We start from the raw sequence: 22760 nt of genomic DNA on the forward strand, positions 1-22760 counted from the left end.
TTTTTCTGTGATTTTTTCTGAAAAATACGCTAAGTCCACAAAACTCGAAAAAAAAATCGTGCGTGACCTCCCCTCGTAACTTTTTTCTTCTAAAAAGTTACGGAGCGAGGTCACGCACGATTTTTTTTTCGACGATTTTGGAGATAGCCTATATTCTGAGGGTCCCCTTTTTTTGGAAAAAATCCGTTGATCCGAGGTTGTCCTTGTCCTTTAGAAGGTTGAAGAAGTCATTATGACTTGTTATTCGTTGCAAAGTTCAATAGTTATTGCATTCAATGTTCATTTCATGTTCAATTGATACATTTGAATTCAAAGTTTCTATTATGTGCGATACAATTGAAGATTATGAGTGAGGTTTCCACATAGCTTCGGAAGACTTTATGTGCAGTTCGTGTTATCATGCCCAAGTACAGTGTAAAGAATATTTTATATGTCGGACAGAAGTGTTTATGTGTGATGTTACAACCGTTAAATAGTTGAAAGGATCGAAAATAGCAACTTTGAAACAACCTAGCAAGGCAGTTTCAAAGACCTTGTTCACCTTTTGCCAACCATTCAACGGAAGTAACGTCAACATGGATAATTCTGCACAGCATATAAATATCTTACAGCATACACATGGCATAATATCACGAGTTGCACGACAGGTCTACCAAAGATAATGTGATAACATTACCACAATCTTTGTATCGCACATGATAAAAACCTTGAAAACAAAAGTATCAATCATTGAACAGGAATATAAACACTGAATGGTAATAACTATCAAATTTTGCCACGAATAACAAGTCATATATCGAGGGTCTTCAGATTTGCCAGATGTACAACAAAACTTGAAATACTGAAATCTTGGAGGATCTAAAATGTGTCGTCCAAAACACTCTTATTATTGATAAATTGGATATCTCGAAGGTTTCACTTCATGTCAAGCTATTTGCAGCATTCTGTATGTTTTGACAAGTGGTAGATTTCAGTTTTGTAGTACTTGTGACAAACCTGTAAGGTCTATCACCACATAAGCGTTTCACGTGGCATATATCACATACAGTCTTTGCTATTTCACGTTGAGCGTTGCCAACGGAGAATTAAAGACTCTGTGGAATATTCACCGCGTGAAATGCCTATGTGGAGGTAAGCCTTTTAGCCGATGACAGACTAAAGCGTAAAACGACGTGCTTCTGCACTCATGACATTTTGATGCGCTCGTGTGTCACCAACTTTCATGCAGAAAGATACAAGTGCACTTTTACCGAAAACATTCTTATCATGGGGGTGGGACAGGGATAATTCATCTGGTGGCAAAATGGGCTATATTGAGTTTTTACAGTAATATTCAACTGTAAACCTCATTATCTCAAAACTCGGTAAAGTGCACTTTCCTGCATAAGACCCTCGATTTGACTACTTCAGCTTTATTGATTGCCTTTGCTATCTTCAAAGATCGAAGTGAAGGCAACGCGTCAAAGTGAAGAAACCAAATAGAAGACGAAACTTTAAACATAACATTTTATTACTACTCTTTCTACGCAATCATATATTACATACATTGTTATAAATTTCTGCGTTTCACAGATGCATTATGAGGCGTAATGCTGTAAAATCACATGTATAAGACCATTATTTACATATTTCAACACAATCTCCCAATCAAAATGGTAGAAAGGCATTTTTAAGCTTTAGTTTTTCTGGGGAGGTCTACACTAGCACCTCCCCCCATGATTCAGCCATACCGAACACCGGGTAGCCGGCACTGAAAAATTGATAATAACGATCGATAAGATGGTCTTATAGAAGTGAGATTAGAGTATTTCTTACATAGTCTGAATCAGTTTAATCCATTTAAATCCAATGTTGCACAATGTATTGCTGCCCAACTCTAAGAAATTGTTTCTTAAGGACACTCTAGAAAGTGATTGAATTTTCATGATGGACATATATCGTATGGCGGCGAGAATTCATATTGATATTCTAAAGAAACAGCTTCGTACAGCAGCAGTTTAAGGGGAGGCTATAGGCAGGAGCAAGTCTCGTTTGGGGGCAGTATCAGTCTGGCACGAGGAATATGGAATACATAACCAGACTAAGCTATCCCACTCCATGTAATTGTGAATGCTTGTCACAAAGAGGTAAAAAAAGACCCCATTGGTCCTGCCTTTTAGTCCCATTTAAGCCTAGAGTTGTTCACTACAGAAGATATGGCATTCACATAATACAATGTATATCAGTATAAGGTGTATCAGAAATATTCCCCTTTTCCCGATCCAGTCAGAATTTCTAAATTAAAGGGTGAACTTGGTCGATTTGAATTTCAAAACAAATTTTACAAATCATTATCCCAATGCAATCCATTCTCTTGGCCTATCATTGTTCGAGGAACGACGACCGTCATTCAATTGAATGTACAGATTACGGGACACAACACATCTATTGTACTTGCACACAGGATTGCACTGTGGCCCGTAATAGGTATAATCAATTGAACAACGACTACGTGAACGTTCGCCAACAAAGAAGTGCCTATTATTTTCAGTGACTCTCTAATAAACCAGCCAGATCAGAGGGTGTTTTGGTGGTCTAGTGGTTAGAGCGTCGGACTTTTGACCTGGAGGACTTGGGTTCGAATCCTGTCCGAACACTTTTTTTATGATTCGGAATTTTAACATAACGTCTCAAGCATTTTTATTAGGGAAGAGCCTTTAAAGAAAGTCTAAACAAATTAGCTGAAGGAAGGTAAACCAAAAAGAATGTCCGGTTTCCTGCAGAAACTGTTCAATGTTTGTATTTTTCGTTTTGTTAAAACCTTTTCAATGAATTTTTTTTCAAATATGGTTTGATAAAAATAACATCAAATATTCAGAATTTTTTATCGAAAGCCAGAATTAGTAAAAATTCAAAATTGAGATGTCGCGATTCTTGAACTTGTCCGAAAGCAACAAATCAATGACCCATACAGAACCTGATAATCACAATTTGAAGCTAAGGCACCAAACTGATTGAAAACTTCAACAAAGATTACATTTCATCCACTCTCGCTTCTGAAATCTGCCAGTTATTCAGTACAATAGTGTGCAAAAATCCATCCTTCTAAATGTTTTGTGCTTTAAAGTACCATTGCTTTTTTTCTTTTTTGCCAAGCGTTTGTGTTTAAATTACCACAATTTCATGTGACAATGTTGATTATCAGGTTATGCATGAGAACAAACAACGTTACACTTGTCACGTTAATGCAGCTCTCTGCGCTTATTGATGACCCACTTCAGATGAAGAATTCATCGAGTCTTTGACGCGGAATTTCAAATTGGCGTAAGCACGGAGGTATTATTAAGTAATAATACCTCCATGGCGTAAGGCAGCATCATTAGGAAAAGGGCTGCTCTGGGCTTACTCTAAAAGACGCTGAGCAACATTGAAAAAGTTCAGCATAACTATTACAGGTGTAACTGGTGTTTGACAAGAAGATTTACAAGTGTATACAATGTATTGTCTTGCCTTTAGCATGATTCGTGGTACTCCGACCTAATCGACGGCGGCGATTTCACCTTGGTTTCTCCCGAATCTCGTCCACAGGAGCGCAGTTGTGCGTCTGGTGCCAGATTGTGCTCGGGTGATTTCGTGTCAGGAGCCATATCATCTGGAAAATAGAATATCATGGAATTTTGAGAATTTTGCAGAAATTGATAACAAGATTAAGAGAAATTGCAGAGTTCATCCTAGAAGGTAATTGCACACTTGAGCCTCTTCCCGCGATTACCACAAATTCCACAGGCATTGCTCATCTTCAATACCAGCAGTGAGGCAGCTAAGCGTTGGCCAATCTCAAATGCCTGTGGATGATGAAGAGTGGAAGGTGAAATCGCTGAGAATACAGTAGAAGTGTGCGAATGCTTTCAGGGCACCTTGTCATACGGCGTCCTCTTCAGCATCCCTTGACCTGTTAGAACACAGACAGTTACTGAAGAAGGTGTCATGAGAAATCAATTCTCTGATCCAATGCTTTATACAATAGAGGGCGGCCCAGAAAAACTCGAACCCGCAGTCCCAAATCAAAGCACCTGTACCGATTAAAATGTTGACATTTTTGCATTTTCTGATTACACTGTAAGCCATTGAGATGACGATTTTGACACGGGACTGATATACTGTAAGCCTGAGATAAAGATTCCCATAAGTGACTGATATACTGTAAGCCTATAGGAGATAAAGATTCCCATAAGTGACTGATATACTGTAAGCCCTGGAGATAAAGATTCTCACAGGTGACTGATATACTGTAACCCATTGAGATGAAGATACTCACAAGGGACTGATATACTGCATGCAAACCTATAGGAGATGAAGAATCCCATTGGGGACTGACATACTGTAAGCCTTGGAGACGACGATTCTCACTGGTGACTGATATAGGCCTACGGTAACCCATTGAGATGAAGATACTCACAAGGGACTGATATACTGCATGCAAACCTAGAAAACGAATATTCCCATAGGGTACTGATATACTGTTAGCCTAGGAGATGAAGCTCACAGGTGACTGATATACTATAACCCATTGAGCGGACGACGCTCACAAGGGACTGATATCATCAAAATATTTACGTATTCAACAGGCAGCAGATGGTACAGCAGTGACACAAAGATCAGTTTTATATCAATTTACCATAATCAACATCTTTCAAAATTTCTTTGAAATTTGGAGACGCATACTACATCAAGTAGATTGTTGAATAAGTCGAAGTATTGTTGCTTCTAATTCGTGGTAAACTTCAATTGCCTGTGGAAATGGTGATAATAGGGACTTTTGTAAACAGTCTATAAATACATTAACACGGACGATTCTCGTACTCACAAGGGACTGATATACTGCATGGAGAAGCATTGGAGATGAAGATTCTCACAGGTGTCTTATACACTGCAACCCATTGAGATGAAGATACTCACAAGGGACTGATATACTGCATGGAAGCCAAGGAGATTAAGATTCCTATAAGGGACTGATATACTGTAAACCTAGGAGATAAAGATTCCCACAAGGGACTGATATACTGTAAGCCTTGGAGATGAAGATTCTCGCAGGTGACTGATATACTGTAACCCATTAAGATGAAGATACTCACAAGGGACTGATATCATCAAAATAATTAAGGCAGCAGGAGGTACAATGACACAAAGATCAGTTTTATATCAAGTTACCATATATCAAAATCCTTCAAATTGACTTGGAAATTGGAAGACACAAACTACATCAAGTAGATTGTTTGAAGAAGTCTAGGTATTGTTGCTTGGTAAAATTCAATTGCTTGCGGAAATGGTGATAATAGGGACTTTTGCAAACAGTCTATTACCTTAACACCGAAAATTCTCGTGACCAATGTAATTGTCACTTACAACATGTTTAAAGACACAAGTGTTAGTAGGGGGCCTATCAGCGAGACGTACCTTGTAGTGAATGTCATGACCGATCACTGGAGGACTATATATTGTCACCATACAAAAGGGATAGATATATGTTTACCAGGGGGGTCAGTTAGAAATGCAACACCGGTGTAAAGGTTTAAAATGTCCTAGGATAGAATGTCCGTGGAACGAAAAATTATATTATGTGCTTTAATCTCTGAGCTAGTGACGGTCACTGCCTCTTTAGAACCTTGTACTATAATCATTCATGATATAAAGGTCAGGACTCTTTTCCAGAGGGACCATTCCTACTGCTACACTGGTATTGCATTTCTCTTGTAGTACATCACCCCCTTGTGAAAATCTTGATCTCCAAGGCCTACTGAAGTATATCAGTTACAACACAGACTGTTGGTGAAGAAGATGTTATGAGAAATGAATATGACACGCACAATTCTACGAGCCAATGCTTTATACAATAGAGGGCGGCCAAGAAAATCTCGAACCCGCAGTCCCAAATCAAAGCACCTGTACCGATTAAAATATTGGATATTTCTGCATTTTCGATTACACTGTAACCCATTGAGATGAAGATTCTGACACGAGACTGATATACTGTAAGCCTTGGAGATGAAGATTCTGACACGGAACTGATATACTGTCAGCCTTGGAGATGAAGATTCTCACAGGTGACTGATATACGGTAAGCCTTAGAGATGAAGATTCTCATGGTGACTGATATATTGTAACCCATTGAGATGAAGATACTCACAAGGGACTGATATACTGCATGCATGCCTATAGGAGATGAAGATTCCCACAAGGGACTGATACACTGTAAGCCTTGGAGATGAAGAATCTCACAGGTGACTGATATACTGTAACCCATTGAGATGAAGATACTGACAAGGGACTGATATATCCTGTGAACCTTGGAGATGTAGTTTCTCGCAAGGGACTGGTATACTGTAGGCCTTTAAGATAATGATTTTTACAAGGGGGTGATATACTATAAGACTTGGAGATGAAGATTCTCACAGAAGACTAATATACAGTGAGCCTTGGAGATTAAAGATTCTGACAAGGGACTGATATACTGTACTCCCCATAGATACATAGTCTCACAAGGGACTGATATAAAGTGAGGCTGGGATATAAAGATTCTGACAGATGATCATATTTTTGACATTATACATGTACAGTGTGAAAATGACAACTCTGACAAAGGCCTGATACCCTACAAGCCTTGGAAACGACGATTCTTATTCCGCATTGTCATTGGTACATGAAGGCCTACGTACCCAACACGTCAGAAGGCCTTGGCCGACTTCGGACAATGACAAGAGACACGGCGATCCTTTGTTCAAGGTGAAACGCATGACTGGTCAGTGCCAAAACAAACTTCTTCCAATCTTATTTGTCACCATAGGGACAGACATTTTTACCAGGGGGACAGTAAGAAATGCAACATCGGTGTAACGGTTTGAAATGTCCTAGGATAGAATGTCCATAGAACGAAGAGTTATATCATGTTCTTTAATCTCTGAGCTATTGACGGTCACGGCCTCTTCAGAACCAAGTACTTTAATCATTCATGATATATAGGGCCGGACTCTTTTCCAGGGGACCATTCCTACTGCTACACCAGCATTGCATTTTCCAAATGGAGGTTCAGTCTAATGGAGATCAATGGGTTACTCACCATTCAGTATTGTGCCCACTGCTTTGAATCATTTCCCAGGTTTTGGAGGAATCGACCAACAGGAGGGACGCCCATTCCCGATCATCACTGGCGTTCGACAGATTCCATTGAGGAGTACAGGCATTCCATTCGTTATCGGACCAATCGTCAAAAGAGCAAGCGTGCGAAAACTGAAATTAAAAATGACACACTCGTAAGATATCAGGATTGTTGACCCGGAGGGGACTGCGATGACGTCAGCAAATCTTCCCAATGCATGTGATATAACAACAATTTGCAAGGAATCACGTGGCATAAGGTCACCACGCTACCTCCTCTTGCATTGATCACCGTGCTACGGCCCACTTTGTGAGAGCGTTTGAGATATGGTAAGTTATTTGAAAAAGTGGTATCGCCGACCATGAGGTAAAGCGGTCACAATTTACCAAAATATCACTCTCCCGGTCTTCGATCGGTCCTTGCTCTCCCCCGTTCAAATTTGACTTCCTTGACAACGATGGTTACAAATGCCAATGCTTTGAGAATACTAAAATATAGTTGGCAGGATAGGTTTGCATGATCGCCTGATGAGCCGTCACAGTGTGAACCCCTTATTTCTATTTATACACTGGCAGTATTTTGCTTACCATAAACACAGTCCTTGCCTTGGACTTTCTCCGCCATGGTCTGGATGAAATCAACATCATCAAGGATGCCACCAGTGTTTAAAAAGCATGAGCGGAAATTCCGTACACCATGGACCAAGGTAGGACGGTGGCTAAAATCTCGTACATCATGGACCGAGGTAACATAAGTTCATGACTGAAATTATAAAAATCAAAAAAAGTTCAGTTGATTGATGATTTGCATAGGCAGCTTTACCTATCAGAGAGCAACGAAGGGGTGATTTGTAAAATTTATGTGAGAATACGTTTTCCTTGCATCTGAGGGCTAAAATTATTTGCTTCTTGTGGAGAGGCACCCTCAAAAAGTATGGCTCTCCGCCCCAAAAAGGGGGCGGGCGTATCTTTATCCAAATGTTTGATGTCAAAATCCATCCACTTCCAGAGTCGCTGACCACATCTATTATTCAGTGGCCGTCTTGTGTGGTGAGGGGTTATCCAACACTTGAGGCAAAGTCCTCAATACAATTTGTTTTCTGTTATGACTAATAGGCCCGATTCTACACTACTAAAATAGTTGACATTGCACCGGTCGGAGGAAGCCGTAACAAACCCGCACCAATCAAAGTTCACGTGGTCGCATTCGCTGATAGAAGTTTGAAGTGTCCTACATGTTGGATAGAATATCTTGGGAACAAAGGATTCTGTTATGGAATTCTGTCTCTTAGTCATAGCCTCTATAGAACCATACCATAATCGCTCAGAATACAACAATGCAGAGGACACTTTTTCCAGGGGGACATTTTCTACTTCTACACCGGCCGCGTGTTATGAGATTCGTTGTGCCGATATTTAGGTTGGATTTGGCGCCGAGGGATCACCTCCGACTGTTCCGATTCAAACCGTTTGGGGTCTTTGACCCGACCGAGAGCTACACGCAAGGCCTCCTGGTCTCGGCCATTTTCTTGTCGTTGCAAGAATCTTTCAGAACGACAATTCAAATACTGATATTCGATTGGTATTTAGTAATGCGCTAATTAGCATTCTCCTTCTTATTAAATTCAGAAGATATGGGAAGAAGGTGATTCTAAAAAAAAGCAAGTCCATTTTGCTTTCTTCGGCTGGTCACGATGTTAGTAGGCCCTATAATGGGTACGCAACTCGCAACACCCATACTGTCAGCCATTAGCTTCTAAGATACATACATTTTTAACGAATATTTCTTTGTCAAAATAAACTATGGCGGACTTTTAAGATTACTTCATAAAACGTGATATTTAGTTTATAAGAACATACCTGAATAAAGTGCTATTTTCGGTCGAGTCCGTAACAAATCGAAAAATTCGTTCCACGTGTGTAAATTCATGGCCGCTCTCCTTGATGGAATATTCCTTGGTGACACGCGGGCGGCCGACGTCATCAGGTCATGTGACCCTGGCCATGACCAGCCATTGGTTGGTTGATTGATGGGATGACAAGGCCTTTTGCGTAATAACACTTCATGTGTTCATATTTCACTTCATGGTATTGTGTCCGAAGCCATCTTAACATGTGGTCAGTTTCAGGTTTTAAAATCGAATTGAAATGATTCAATAGGCAGGTTTAGCAAGCCTCACGAAAGAACGAAGTACGACTACGAAGGCATGTCGAGTCCTGTGCTAATTCATTCAACTGACATAGTCATGTATTATTCTGCTGTTCAACGGAAATCTCATCACGTTTATGCGATTTTTTTACAGCAGCCATCTTGTTGTTGCATACTCCTTTGAGGACTTTAAATCAGCGGAAGTTCGGAAGGTCGGCGGAAGTTCGAACAAAATTCCCAGATTTTGTATCCGGTTAGGCAGGCGCAAAACGTTATTAGCTATCAATGCGCAAGCGTAACTAACTGGAGGAGAATTGTCCTATCAGAAGTTAACAATTCTGCATTACCGATACATTCATCAGAAATGAGCCAATCGCTATGTTTGCAGTCGATCTTGCTGCATTAAATGGGTGAATTTGTCAGCTTTCAATCAATACTTCTGTTTCATTAAGATGAGACGAGGTCCACCGAAAGGCAACTGCATTATAAGCAATGCCAGGTTACGTTCCTACCCATTCTACACAGACGTTGTCTGTAAGATGGAGTGCTTGACTACATACGCGTAGCCAAACGGGCTCATCCCATTTGGCTCTGACCGTGGGAATATTTTATTTTTGCAAAATTTCTGCCTTATGAAAAGGATATATCTTTTTTCCCTCAAAATCAACCCCCTATGTGTGGACTATTTGCCAATCAATTGCAGTTTAAAAGTACGTTCTTTTTTCACATCTTTGGAGCACAGAGGCAAAAGGAGGAAAAATGTTCTGGTTCTAGCTAGGACCAGTCTTTATAATGGAGACTGGTTGTGACTAGAGGTGTTGATTGTGTCCTGGGACACAAGCTAGGACCAATCTTTAGAAGGGAGACTGGCTGTGGCTAGAGGTGTTGCTTGTGTCCAGAGACATGAGCCAGGACCAGCCTTTATAAGGCAGACTGGATGTGACTGGAACTGATGATTGTGTCCTGGGACACAAGCTAGGACCAGTCTTTATAATGGAGACTGGATGATGTGACTAGAGGTATTGATTGTGTCCTTCGACACAAGCTAGGACCAGTCTTTATAATAGAGACTGGTTGTGACTAGATGTGTTGATTGTGTCCTAGGACACAAGCTAGGACCAGTCTTTAAAATGGACACTGGATGTGACTTGAGCTGATGACTGTGTCCAGGGACACAAGCTAGGACCAGTCTTTATAATAGAGACTGGTTGTGACTAGATGTGTTGATTGTGTCCTAGGACACAAGCTAGGACCAGTCTTTAAAATGGACACTGGATGTGACTTGAACTGATGACTGTGTCCAGGGACACAAGCTAGGACCAGTCTTTATAATAGAGACTGGTTGTGACTGGTGGTGTTGATTGTGTCAAGCTAGGAGCAGGCTTTTCAAAAGAGATGCATATTCTCTCCAAAAGCGAGTGACGGTCTGTAGTAATTCGTACACCTCCTCCAAGACCCTCTACTTGGTCCATGGGTACCGATGGGGAGGGGGGGGGGGAGATTATGAACGAATAACAGACATTGTTTGGATGGAATGTAGTTATTTATTAGATAAGATACAATATACATCAATATTTACATAAAATAATGGGCAGATCAAAATATACTTCCTTCACTGAACTTGCCCGAATCGAATCATATTCGTTATTTAAAGGGGTATGCTGTTAGCGTACACTGTATTTACTGGTGTCACAAGAAAATGGGATCAGTGGCGCTGTACAGTAACCTGACATTTCAACATGATGAGTACTGACCTATAGAGTGTATATATCTATATTGGTTAACACAACAGCAAATCGCCATTTCAAATTTGAATGGACCTTTATTTAAAAGGTATTAATCACCCCAATACCACAAAACTGGAGAACTAAAATTTTAGTTCAGAATGACATGGACAGCATTATATTCGGATGGACTGAGACTATACTCTGTTCGTAAATTATTCGTTTGCATCATTCTGGGCTCTGAAGCATTAACTTCCAGTGGGATTACTTTTAAGTTTGGTTTTTACTGATCGGTGATTTGCGCCGAAACAAGCTGTCAAAGTTAAGTATATTCCGCAGAAATTGAAATCCAATCAATGGTTTGTACAGAGCCCCAAACGATGCAGACATAGGCCTATCATTTTTGGAATGGACAATAGTTTATACCAGTACTGTACTATTTTGGATGGATTGTGTATGGATCGAATTCACTCTTTTGGAATGGACAATAGTTTATACCAGTTCTGTACTATTTCGGATGGATTGTGTATGGATCGAATTCACTCTTTTGGAATGGACAATAGTTTATACCAGTACTGTACTATTTTGGATGGATTGTGTATGGATCGAATTCACTCTCACAAAAGAAATGGAATGTTCTCTCAATTCTGGACGGAGCATTTTTAAACCCCAGAGATAAAAAAAAAATCCTGATACAAATTGTCATGGATGCCAACTGTAAATTGAACAGCAAGGTCAACTGGGAGTATATACTGGAATGTACTACGAGACGCTTTTCAATGTGGTTGGTACACCCCCACTATTTCGTCAGTGACCTGCCACTCTTGAGAAGAGTATTTTTCCGAAAAGAATCAAATGCCATTATATGAACCCAACACCTCTTGAATACAACCGTGAGAACAGGAGTTTACTAATGTATCTTCAATGAATGATGTATTAAAGATGATTATATGGAATGACTCCCGGGTTGGTTTGTATAGATTCTAGTACGTTACCGTGTTTTCTCAAAGGCGTCTTATAATCTTAAAGGCCTACGCCGTTCGTTAAAAATTTTGAATTTGTAATTGAATTTGAAAATTCTCAATTCCATAAATACATACTAAATATAAATTTCAGCATAGACTTTCTGTAGTCAGATATACAAATACTATAAATACAAAGTTTCAACAAATTTGTACTCATAATACGGCATTGTGTATCAGTGGATTTCTATTTAACTGGACCACAAATATTTACGAACGGTGTACCCCTTTAACGATGATCATTCTATAGTGCTATAAAATCCAATGCTGTTTAATTGTTCAAAGCGCTTCACGTCTTCAGGTGCAATTATAGGATTGTTGTAGACTATGAAACCAACTCGGATATAATCCATACAAACAACATCGTCACCTCATAAAAACTGAAAAATGACGTCGTAAAATGATATCATGATCCTGGCAAAAAAGATACTGTCACAAATAAATACCAATCAGTAAAATAAGTCATGGCCACAATTTACATGAGTAATACAAATTAAAAATAAATTAATATAACAAACCCGTCACCATGGTAATCCAGCTGATAAAGTGATCTTGATCAAGATTTCAAATTTAGAACAGTCTGCATTCTGAAGAATAACCCCCCCCCCCTCATAATTTGTGATTCGATACTTTGATGAAACAAACACTCTGATATGATAAGATCCCACAACGCAGAAATATTCATGATAAAAACAGATTTTACGTACGAAGAAATATTTTTCGAGGTTACTGAAAGCTGTAGGAGTAAAATGCCCTTGTAATGTTACGGTTTCAGACCGATGTTCCTCACATTGAAAGAAAGGGTCAATAATTAGTACTGGTTTCCTCCTACATTATACATGCAATTTAAATTACACACAGTTCCCATACCTTCTCACCAGATACAACGTCTTAGTATGTGCTACATCCACCGCCCCTCAATTAAACCCTACATCAATTCCTTTGAACTAATTTTATTCTGCTAGAACAACATACATGTAATGTTGCTTGAATAGCATAATGTTTGTTGTGTACATCCCCATCTTGTCGCTCCAAGGGTCAAAATTCACACAAATCTTGCGAGCAGTTTAATCCATGAATGTTTTTCCCCTTAATCATGCAAGTTTCGACTTCAAGAATGCGGTGCAGTTATTTTATAATACTAATTTCTTCAACCTCCCCCTCCCCCAAAAAATAAGGATTCAAAGGCTGGCCCCCACTAGGAAGTGAGCTTGCCCCTATTACGCACAATTGAGTCAAAGGCTGACCCCTGCTAGGAAGTGATCTTGCCCCATTACACCTATGGATTCATAGGCTGGCCCCCACAAGGAAGTAGGCTTGCCCCATTACACACATGGATTCATAGGCTTGCCCCCGCAAGGAAGTGAGCTTGCCCCTATTACACACATTGACTCAGAGCTTGACCCTACTTCATCTTCTGCAGCTCTATAAACTGCACTTTATGAGTTAGAACAAAAGACTGCCATCTAATGACAGGTCTGATGTCTAATGCATTTTATATAAAATAACAAAGTTAAAACAACTACAAATATTTGCCATAGCCTCACTTCGACACGCTGATATAACTGTCAGCGGATGTGCAATACCGTCTGTCTAGTTTTAGCTAAATTAAGCAATGCTTTAATTCTATGTAATAAAGGTTGGCAATTCGAAGGCAGTTGGCCACCGCTCGTAAAAGGAAAATGACGTGTTTTGTAGCCCCTTTCTTTACAAATCCCACCCAAAGAACTATACAAACATTGGTGCCAGAACCCAGGAGAGACCAAAACATTGGTGCAGAAACCCGGGAGACAAAAACATTGGTGCAGAAACCCGGGAGAGACCAAAACATTGGTGCAGAAACCCGGGAGAGACCAAAACACTGGTGCCGGAACCCGGGAGAGACCAAAACATTGGTGCAGAAACCCGGGCGAGACCAAAACATTGGTGCCGGAAGCCGAGAGAGACCAAAACATTGGTGCCAAAACCCAGGAGAGACGAAAACATTCGTGCCGGAACCCAGGAGAGACAAAAACATTGGTGCAGAAACCCGGGAGAGACCAAAACATTGGTGCCGGAACTCGGGAGAGATCAAAACATTGGTGCAGAAACCCGGGAGAGACCAAAACATTGGTGCCGGGACCCGGGAGAGACCAGAACATTGGTGCAGAAACCCAGGAAGGACCAAAACATTGGTGCAGAAACCCGGGAGAGACCAAAACATTGGTGCAGAAACCCGGGAGAGACCAGAACATTGGTACCGAAACCCGGGAGAGACCAAAACATTGGTGCAGAAACCCGGGAGAGACCAAAACATTGGTGCAGAAACTCGGGAGAGACCAAAACATTGGTACCGAAACCCGGGAGAGACCAAAACTTCGGTGCCGAAACCCGGGAGAGACCAAAACATTGGTGCCGAAACCCGGGAGAGACCAAAACATTGGTGCAGAAACCCGGGAGAGACCAAAACATTGGTGCAGAAACTCGGGAGAGACCAAAACATTGGTACCGAAACCCGGGAGAGACCAAAACTTCGGTGCCGAAACCCGGGAGAGACCAAAACATTGGTGCCGAAACCCGGGAGAGACCAAAACATTGGTGCAGAAACCCGGGAGAGATCAAAACATTGGTGCCGGAACCCGGGAGACCAAAACATTGGTGCCGAAACTCGACTATCATGGACGAACTCGTACGGAAAAGGACGGCGGCCAGGCGCTGGCTTACCAGAGTGGAGGATACGATCACGAATATGCTGACCATGACGTTATCCTGTATACTATACCACGACAATCTTTAACTATTGTAAATATGCACAGACGCAGCACAAAATCTTTCGAAACCAAACCATGGAATGTAAAGATTGAAGCTTATACCGGGAAACATTCGAAATATATAGGACATTCTACTTCAGCGCAAAGCTCAACTGCAGAGCCACGCGTTGACAAAATATTGCACTCTCGGGACAATGAGTTTCTGGCTCGATCCTTTCCAAGGGAAAAAGCTATCTCAGAGGATCCGTCACTGCATTTGCATTGCAGAAGAGCAATATTTTGGCACAGTGTAGCACTGGTACACATACTTTCACACTTACATGTAATACGGATGAATCTGTGATCACGATCAATACTGGATTGCCCTGGAAATTAGCAATTTTTATCGCAGCAACCTGCAGTAATTTTCACATGTGACAAAAGTCACATCAGGAATCAGCCATGGCTGCAACCTGCAATAACCATCATGCACAGTGTTGATCGATCGCTATTAGTCGCATACAAGAAATATTTCTATTGCTCAGTCATTGCAGCAATAATCATCACATGCCACTTACTTTCTTTGCAGGTCGCTTTAAACATGCAAAACGTATGTTGAGTTAAAATGAGTGAAATTCTCCGATGAAAAGCAAAGACAAAGTCGCTGAATAAACAATAGATCACCACTTGCACAGTACAAGAAATATAGCTAGGTACGCGCACAAAAATATATCATTTTTACTCCTATATCCACTGTGGAGTATATAATGTATGTACATAGATGTCCTAGAAAATACTGGCATCATTGAATACTTGCCACTGACAACACCTCTAGGACGGTATCCATGAAATCAAAAAACAATACTGAAGATTATGCTTAAAATACTTCGGTGACGGATTAATACACTATGTTCCTCCACACACTGAAAGCAAGGCGTCCATAGACCAGCTTGCTAGAATTATCTACACTGTTGGCTAATTTTCAATCCGATCTGAATACCACTCGTGAACTGAATACAAACTTTCCAGTAGCGTGTCCTCAGTTATGTATCATATACATGTAGAATGTTACGCAATGCGCTAACATTGCTCACTCGACGTCCCGTTAAGAGTGCAGGAGGATTTCTTCAAAAGTAGCTCCTGAAAGTACCAGTAACATTGTCAGTTTCATTTTCACACAAATATCGAAAAGCGTATCAGGCACAAAAAATGAAAACGGAAGAGATAAGTGATGTTAGTCCCGTAACCAGTCACGCTACGCTAGCAACAAGCGATGTCCGAAGAGGTTAAAAGTCCGCGGTAGAAAGTGACAGAGAGCGTCGTCAAAAAACGAACATGTCGAAGATGGCGGCGATGGGCGCTGACCGCTATCTGGAAGGTAGAACTTTGACGTCAATCAACAGGTAGACACGAGGTGTGTGACGACACGTCTAGTGTTTGATTACGACGTCGTTTGTGATGTGAATGACACGGAACACCGACATTACAGTTGATTCCAATATGGATCCACAAGCCAATAGGATCTCAATTCTTAGGATTCACGGGTGCATCCATGAATGTGACGTATATCTTTTTCAGAAGTGATATGGTATTTCATATTTTTGCAATTTAATGAGTTGGCAGTCCTCCCTCCATTATGTAATCGAGAACGCAGGGGAAGAATGGAAATGCGGACAAAAACAGTGGCATTAGCCAAGGGTTTTGGACATAATTTGAGGTCCAACGCCTTTTAGAATGAACAGCCTTATGCAGCTTAAGGAGAAAAGAACCTCTCATTCACATGGCAAGTGACTTCCTAGACATGGCAGCCAAAATAATTACAATTTTTTTGTCAAAAAACAGTTTTGGATGCACCCTACGCGACCGGTTTGTTTTACAATATTAAAACGTTTTTTCAATTACATTAGTGATACCAAGAATTTGATTCTTGATAATTGATACACCTCACTAATTATAATTTACATAAATATAACAATATATAAGTCCATATTATCAAATTATTTCTTTCGGCAGATTTAAAACAAGTTAATGATGTAAATTATCGTACTTTGAAATAATTTAGCCATCCCCAATTCAGAACAATTCATGTACAGTCTAAGTCACAATTGACATCCATCCTGCATCGTGTCAGTGACGTGCAACGTATGCGCCAAGTTGTGCATCAATGACGCATCAGTGACGCGCTTATCATTATGTTTCACGTAAATGTCGCGCGATCTACGCGATGGGTAGCGCGTCAATGACACAAATTTAGGGATGACAATTGTGACTGTAGACAGTAGACAGTCCAGCTGCACCATGTGGCTGAAGTAGGTTCATGCAGTTAAAGCTGGAAGTTACTGAGATCTCTGGAAGTTACCGAGACAATGCATTCATTAGTGAATACATTTGCATTTTGTTGTGAATACATCAATGTGTAACACTAATTTCGTAAAACACTGAACACTGCAACAACCTCGTAGTTAAACATGTTAAAGTGAAATGATAGAAACGCGTCATGGCAAGGCAAGGCAGTGTGTTTATATAAAGTTCAAGCAATCTTGAGCAGGAAAGCCGAGTTTAACCACCGGGGGACTGGTCGGGACGTCTGACTTGAATCATCTCCAAAATGAATGGGAATTTTATTTACAAATTACAAACACCATTCATTGATGACGATGTCTTCAAACTGTTCCATAGTAGCTGCCATTATTTAAAAAATTTTCATCAAAAAAATGATTTGAGGAAATGCTTTGAATTAGACATCCTTTCCCCTGGGGTTAAGCGCCCCGAACGAGTGATTTAAATCGCTACGTCCCGCGATCATCATCACGTGAAACAAAAACTTCCCGTTTGACGTGATCACCACAGGACCCGCACACAAATCAGTAATCACAGCGGACAGCGATTACCACTTTTACCCGCAGACAAGATATAATTTTGTCGCACACACATTGTAGCAGCGCTTATAATCGCAATTCTCGGCGACAAAAATCACTGGTTTGTGCGGCGCTTTAGAGTTGAAAATGAAAACATGATATAATCAGTCCGGCAGGAGTTGGAAACAGCATACCAACCTTTTGGGGTGCCAAGCATAAAGCAGATACATTGTATGCCAAAACACGTTCGCTTATCTCTGCCTCGCAAATTTCTATTAAACATCACATTTTCCAATTAAATGCGTTTATCCAAACGGAAGACGATCAATACACTCTCGCATTTATATATTATGCTTTTTGAATGACACTGAAATGCACCCATCAGGAAAACATCATGCCTATTCACTCATGCCTTAAATAGGAGGCCTATTTGATCTTTGTTGACACGTGACGATTAAAATCATAATTTGGGCAAAACAAAAACTGTAGAATAATTGCTTCTTGTGACTTCAGGCTGTTTGTTATTGGGCTTTCAATGCTCGATACATGTACAGAACTGCCTACCCTTGAGTCTGGCAATGTGTCAAACTCTTGGTCAAAAAGTGTAAATCAGCAACGGAAAGCGTAATTCCTGGGTTTTCTGATGATTTTGGCACAATTTTTAAGAAATTTTCTCGAGTCAACGTGTAAAATGGCCCTAACAAGGTGTCAACAGGCCTGTCAATGGGTAACATTTCCCCCCAAATGTGTTAGGGTAGGCAGCCCTGTATGTTTACACAAGCCAGCCCAAATTCGTTGATCTTGGGTTGGAGATGTTTGAGAATAAGCATGGTGTTTCCCTCATGCCCGTGAAGCAACAATAAAATTCGTGTGTTAGCAAAAGCTTGTGATACGGTGAATGTTCTGTTAGCTTCTTGTGTTATGATGTCTTTTGTGTTAGATAGGCGACCGTAAAACCTTGGAGAGAGAGTGCACTTGTTTTCCTCAACATTAGACGAACACGCGCAACGTGCTTAAGTGTTAGATCAGTGCTTCTATTCCAAAGGTTTTCTGCTGCTTTGACCTGTATTAACATAAAACAGGAGTAAGAATGGGGGTCACTGCGAAAATTACACTCAACTCACTTTTTGCTTAATATTGTTAAATCGAGAATTGCATCTTTGGATATGTTCGCTTTTGACTTGTAAACGTATTTTGCACGATTCAAAAATTCCATTCAGATCTCTCGAATGTCTTTTCTAGAAGTGTTAACTTTTTGTGCAAAACCGAGCCAATAGCATTCCGCGAAGATGACGTCACTGCAGCTGCTGCCCTCTATTTCCCCATCGCTGAATTACAGGCAATGTCGGACAAACATGCGGTTTCGTAATGGATTCAGGCTTTCTAACTAGGGCAGTTAGATTCAATCTGGCACATGTCCGAGTGTTGGATATACTACATAATTGTTCTGAATATTTCTCTCTCTGACTCTATGGTATCATTCATGCTAAAAACAATGCAGGGTCAAAGATAATTGACTTTGAAATAAGCTCAAATGCGTAGAAATAAGTGTCGATGTCCGACTGTCACGTGACTAAAACGTCATCAATATCTTATGCAAATGACCTTGTGAGCTATAAATAGTAACTTCGCGGGATGCTATTAAGTTACAGATTTATTTAATAATTTACTGCTCATAGACAGGGTTAACACTTCTAATATGACCTGCTCTGGCAAAAGTAGGTGGTAGTTACGTATATATGGCATGTATGGTGAAAAGGGAAAAAGGGTGAAAAGGGAAAAATTGAGGGAAAAAGATCAAAAATATATTTTTGAAGGAAACTGATTGTACGAATCATAGTAAAACATCAGATAAGTTGATATTATGAACGGTTTTCTTATTGAGTAACAACCTTTAGATGAGCTTTATCAAAATATGAATTGAACAAATGGACGTGTGTTCTGAAGTCCATGACTCGTTCAATTTTCAAGTGATTGACAGGTGTCATCAAATCACTGGAAGTGCTATTCAGGGCATGATTAGCCCATGGGAATAACAGAATATCTATCTTCCACCTAAAATGCCCACTTTTGCTGAAAGAGGTCACATATTAGACTGAAGCCTATATAAAAAGCATTGTGAGAAACATGTATTATGTTGCAAGGTCAGTATACAGGTAAAGCCGCTCAAGTTATCTTACAATGTTAATATCAAGTCTGCTAGGATTATACTTTCGCTGCAGCAGCTATTTCTTGGCAGGCGCCCCCACATGAAAAGTGTCGCCACCTATACTATGAGGATGAAACTGATTCCCCAAAAGCATTCGGCAGTAGAGGAAGTGTCTCCACCTATACTATGAGGATGAAACTGATTCCCCAAGTGCATTCGGCAGTAGAGGGTGCAACCCAATGCTGGTGAACTAACACTTTACTTGGGCATGAAGTGTTATGCACGTCAAACACAGTTCATGGGGCCATGCACATGACGTGTTATGCACGTCAAACACAGTTCATGGGGCCATGCACATGACGTGTTATGCACGTCACCCGCAGCGAAAGGATTAAGCAAAGCTAGCACCTTGTGACACATCCATCATGTTCAAAACGACCAGAGAACCTTCCAGGTTCAACAGTAAGACAGGAGAGCGCCAAGCTCACGTATTTCACTTCTAAAAGTCCATCTACAATGTACAATAAGTTCCACAATCCAAGACATAGTCACTACAGGCAAAACAAATATCATTGCTTTAAATTTCCTTTGGCAGTATAATCTAAAATTTATAACAAAACAGTTTTTAGCCAGTAGCTTTAGTATGATTGCACAGTTGCCCTAATTGATATGTTTTCGTCAAAGCATGCCAGTTTCGCAACGCGACAGACAACACCTGCATGCAACAAGTTACGTTACAAACAATATTGTCATTTCGGACGTTATCACTAGGTGGCGTGTTAGTGCGGATTCCCGCCACCGAATATGGAAGAAAGGTTAAAACTGAGGACGGATCAGAAGTACTCGTTAACTTCATACTTGTCATCTTGGTTGTTCCGCCGTTGCCGATTATCGAAAAGGGGATTCTCGAAGGCCGGGTTGTCTGTTCCCTCGTTGCTAGACTGAAGTGGGAAAACAGCTAATTAGTAATCATGCCACAGTCCAAGTCATAAGTGATATCCATCCTGTTTTGGGTCATTGACACGCAACGTATGAGCGAGTTGCGCGTCAATGACGCACCAGTGACGCGCTTATCTCTCTATGTTTCGCACGCCCTACGTGCTGGGTAGCGCGTCAATGACGCACCACTGACGTGCCGATGACGCAAATTTAGGGATGACAATTGCGATTTGGACTGTATATTCAATCTAAACGGACAATGATGATAACTTAACAGTGATCTAAACTAAACTAAAGTGATAGTAAACCCATATACACCCGGGCGAATCATTTCCCCAGATTGCCGAGAATCAGACTGGCCCTCCAGTTTGCTGAGCGGCCTGTCACCGCCGGTTCAAAAGATATTTTCAGAACACCACTTAAATTTTATTCTTTGATTTATTCATTTGCCACTTCGTGAAATGGCAACTTTGGCAAAGTTTAATTTAACATTTTGTCAACCCTGAAACAGCTCCTTCAATTAGATGTTCTTTCTCCATTTTCTTTAAGCAAATTTCGCTTGTTGTGATAATATGTTTAATTTTAGAAAGGAGAAGATCCTATCTCAGTAGTTTTCATTAAAATTTGTTTGTCATTTGTTTCACTTCCCCTGATTGTGCATAATATGCAGTTCTTTATATTGCCACATACGTGTTACCCTGTAATATGTTTGGTTTTTAATAAAATTTGAATTTGAATTTGTAAAAAAAAGAAAGAAAATACCATGTGAAATAAGCATGAAAACATTTCTTTTTACAGTACCGTACCGGTATTATGACTGGACACTGGCCAAAGTAGGGTGAAATTGTCCCATACATTTTCCACACTACAGCCTTAACCAAACATGATCCACTTCAACTGAATCACTTTGTCAGTCAAACTCAATGGGCTAGTTAACTTGGCATAAATTTGTGAGTTGGAGCTATTTCACCCCGGGTCAATTTCACCCTTTCATGGTACGAGATGGTACGGCTGTCTAAACTACCTATCTATGTGGGCAATGTGGCAAAGGAAGGGCAGTTCTTCAACTGACGGTGAGGAAGGGGGTAAATCTTAACCACACTGGGTAAACCGAGCACCTTTCCGAGGCACACCCTCAAACTGAACCTACAGGAGAAAGGAGCTGAACGGGTAGACACCGTAACACTTAGACATAACTGAGAAGCATCACGACTCCCCACACCCACTTCAGCTTTGATAACAAATTACAATCATCTGATGAAAACTTTGATTCAACTATAATGTTTTGAATACTTTGTACATTTTTGGTGATTCTTTTTCCAAACCTTTTGTATCATGTCATTTCCTTTGATCACGTCGCCGTCTTTCTTGTTATTTACGTTACGTATTTCGGTTGGGTTAACGTCATTTTTTAGAATCATTCGCAGACGTCAGTCCTGTTTCCATTATAACATGAAAATCGCACTCTTAGAACGTGTTTTATAATAAATCATCAATCAAGAACGTTAAAGAACCTTTTTCTGTTAATCGATAGCCTATCGTCATCGGATCTAAACCATATAAAGTTGATGAATGTTTTCATTTTGATGACCTATGTGCACCTTTACATGATATTTCAAATTCCAGACCTGATATGCGCGTCAGGCAAAATGTAAGGCAGAGATGATAAAGTTGTAATCCAGTTGCAGGGTATATTGTCGAGTGCAAACATTAAATTGCAAGGGTATTTCCATGCAGTGGGTTGGAAGTGGTTTTTGCAGTCCTCGCCTTCTCTATGGTGGGAGACGTCCTACAACTTCGATATTGACTTCATTATATCAGTCTTATCAGGAATAAATAAATGAACTCTTGGTCTCATGCACAGGTCAAATTTGGAGAAATCTAAAATATTATTGTAAAGGTTCAGCTGGAATATCAAGATGAAAACATTCGTCGATTGAATTAAATCGAATATGTATCAAGATGACTGTGATCCAACCTCAGAGATGAAGGTGGAGTGGGAGTCGGAATGGGTGCGTCACCTATCTATTGCTAGCAAAGACCAGCGGAGAACGAT

At 40.4% G+C, this 22760-nt stretch overlaps 1 protein-coding gene and 1 long non-coding RNA gene across 6 annotated transcripts in view; both read right to left on the minus strand.

The window, feature by feature from the left end:
- Positions 1 to 1522: 1522 nt before the first annotated feature.
- On the minus strand, positions 1523 to 7861 carry LOC135498140 (uncharacterized). Its single transcript, XR_010449011.1, has 3 exons — positions 7723 to 7861; positions 7097 to 7266; positions 1523 to 3631 (listed from the first exon to the last, which is right to left on the minus strand). It is a non-coding gene; the product is annotated as an uncharacterized LOC135498140 (long non-coding RNA).
- Positions 7862 to 10814: 2953 nt separating this feature from the next.
- The window catches only part of LOC135497923 (uncharacterized), a 177784-nt gene continuing 165838 nt past the window's right edge, over positions 10815 to 22760 (minus strand). For 2 of the 5 annotated variants that reach the window (XM_064787955.1, XM_064787951.1), the window contains 2 exons: positions 20624 to 20706; positions 10815 to 18679 (listed from right to left, as the gene is read on the minus strand). In XM_064787955.1, the coding sequence (XP_064644025.1) occupies positions 18637 to 18679; positions 20624 to 20706 (126 nt within the window). In that variant the 3' untranslated portion in view covers positions 10815 to 18636. Of the gene's footprint in view, positions 18680 to 20623; positions 20707 to 22760 lie in introns of those variants that run through there. The other 3 variants (XM_064787952.1, XM_064787953.1, XM_064787954.1) reach the window with 3 other exon arrangements.

The sequence above is a fragment of the Lineus longissimus genome, chromosome 13, assembly GCF_910592395.1.
Source record: "Lineus longissimus chromosome 13, tnLinLong1.2, whole genome shotgun sequence".
In the NCBI taxonomy this organism is placed as follows: domain Eukaryota; kingdom Metazoa; phylum Nemertea; class Pilidiophora; order Heteronemertea; family Lineidae; genus Lineus; species Lineus longissimus.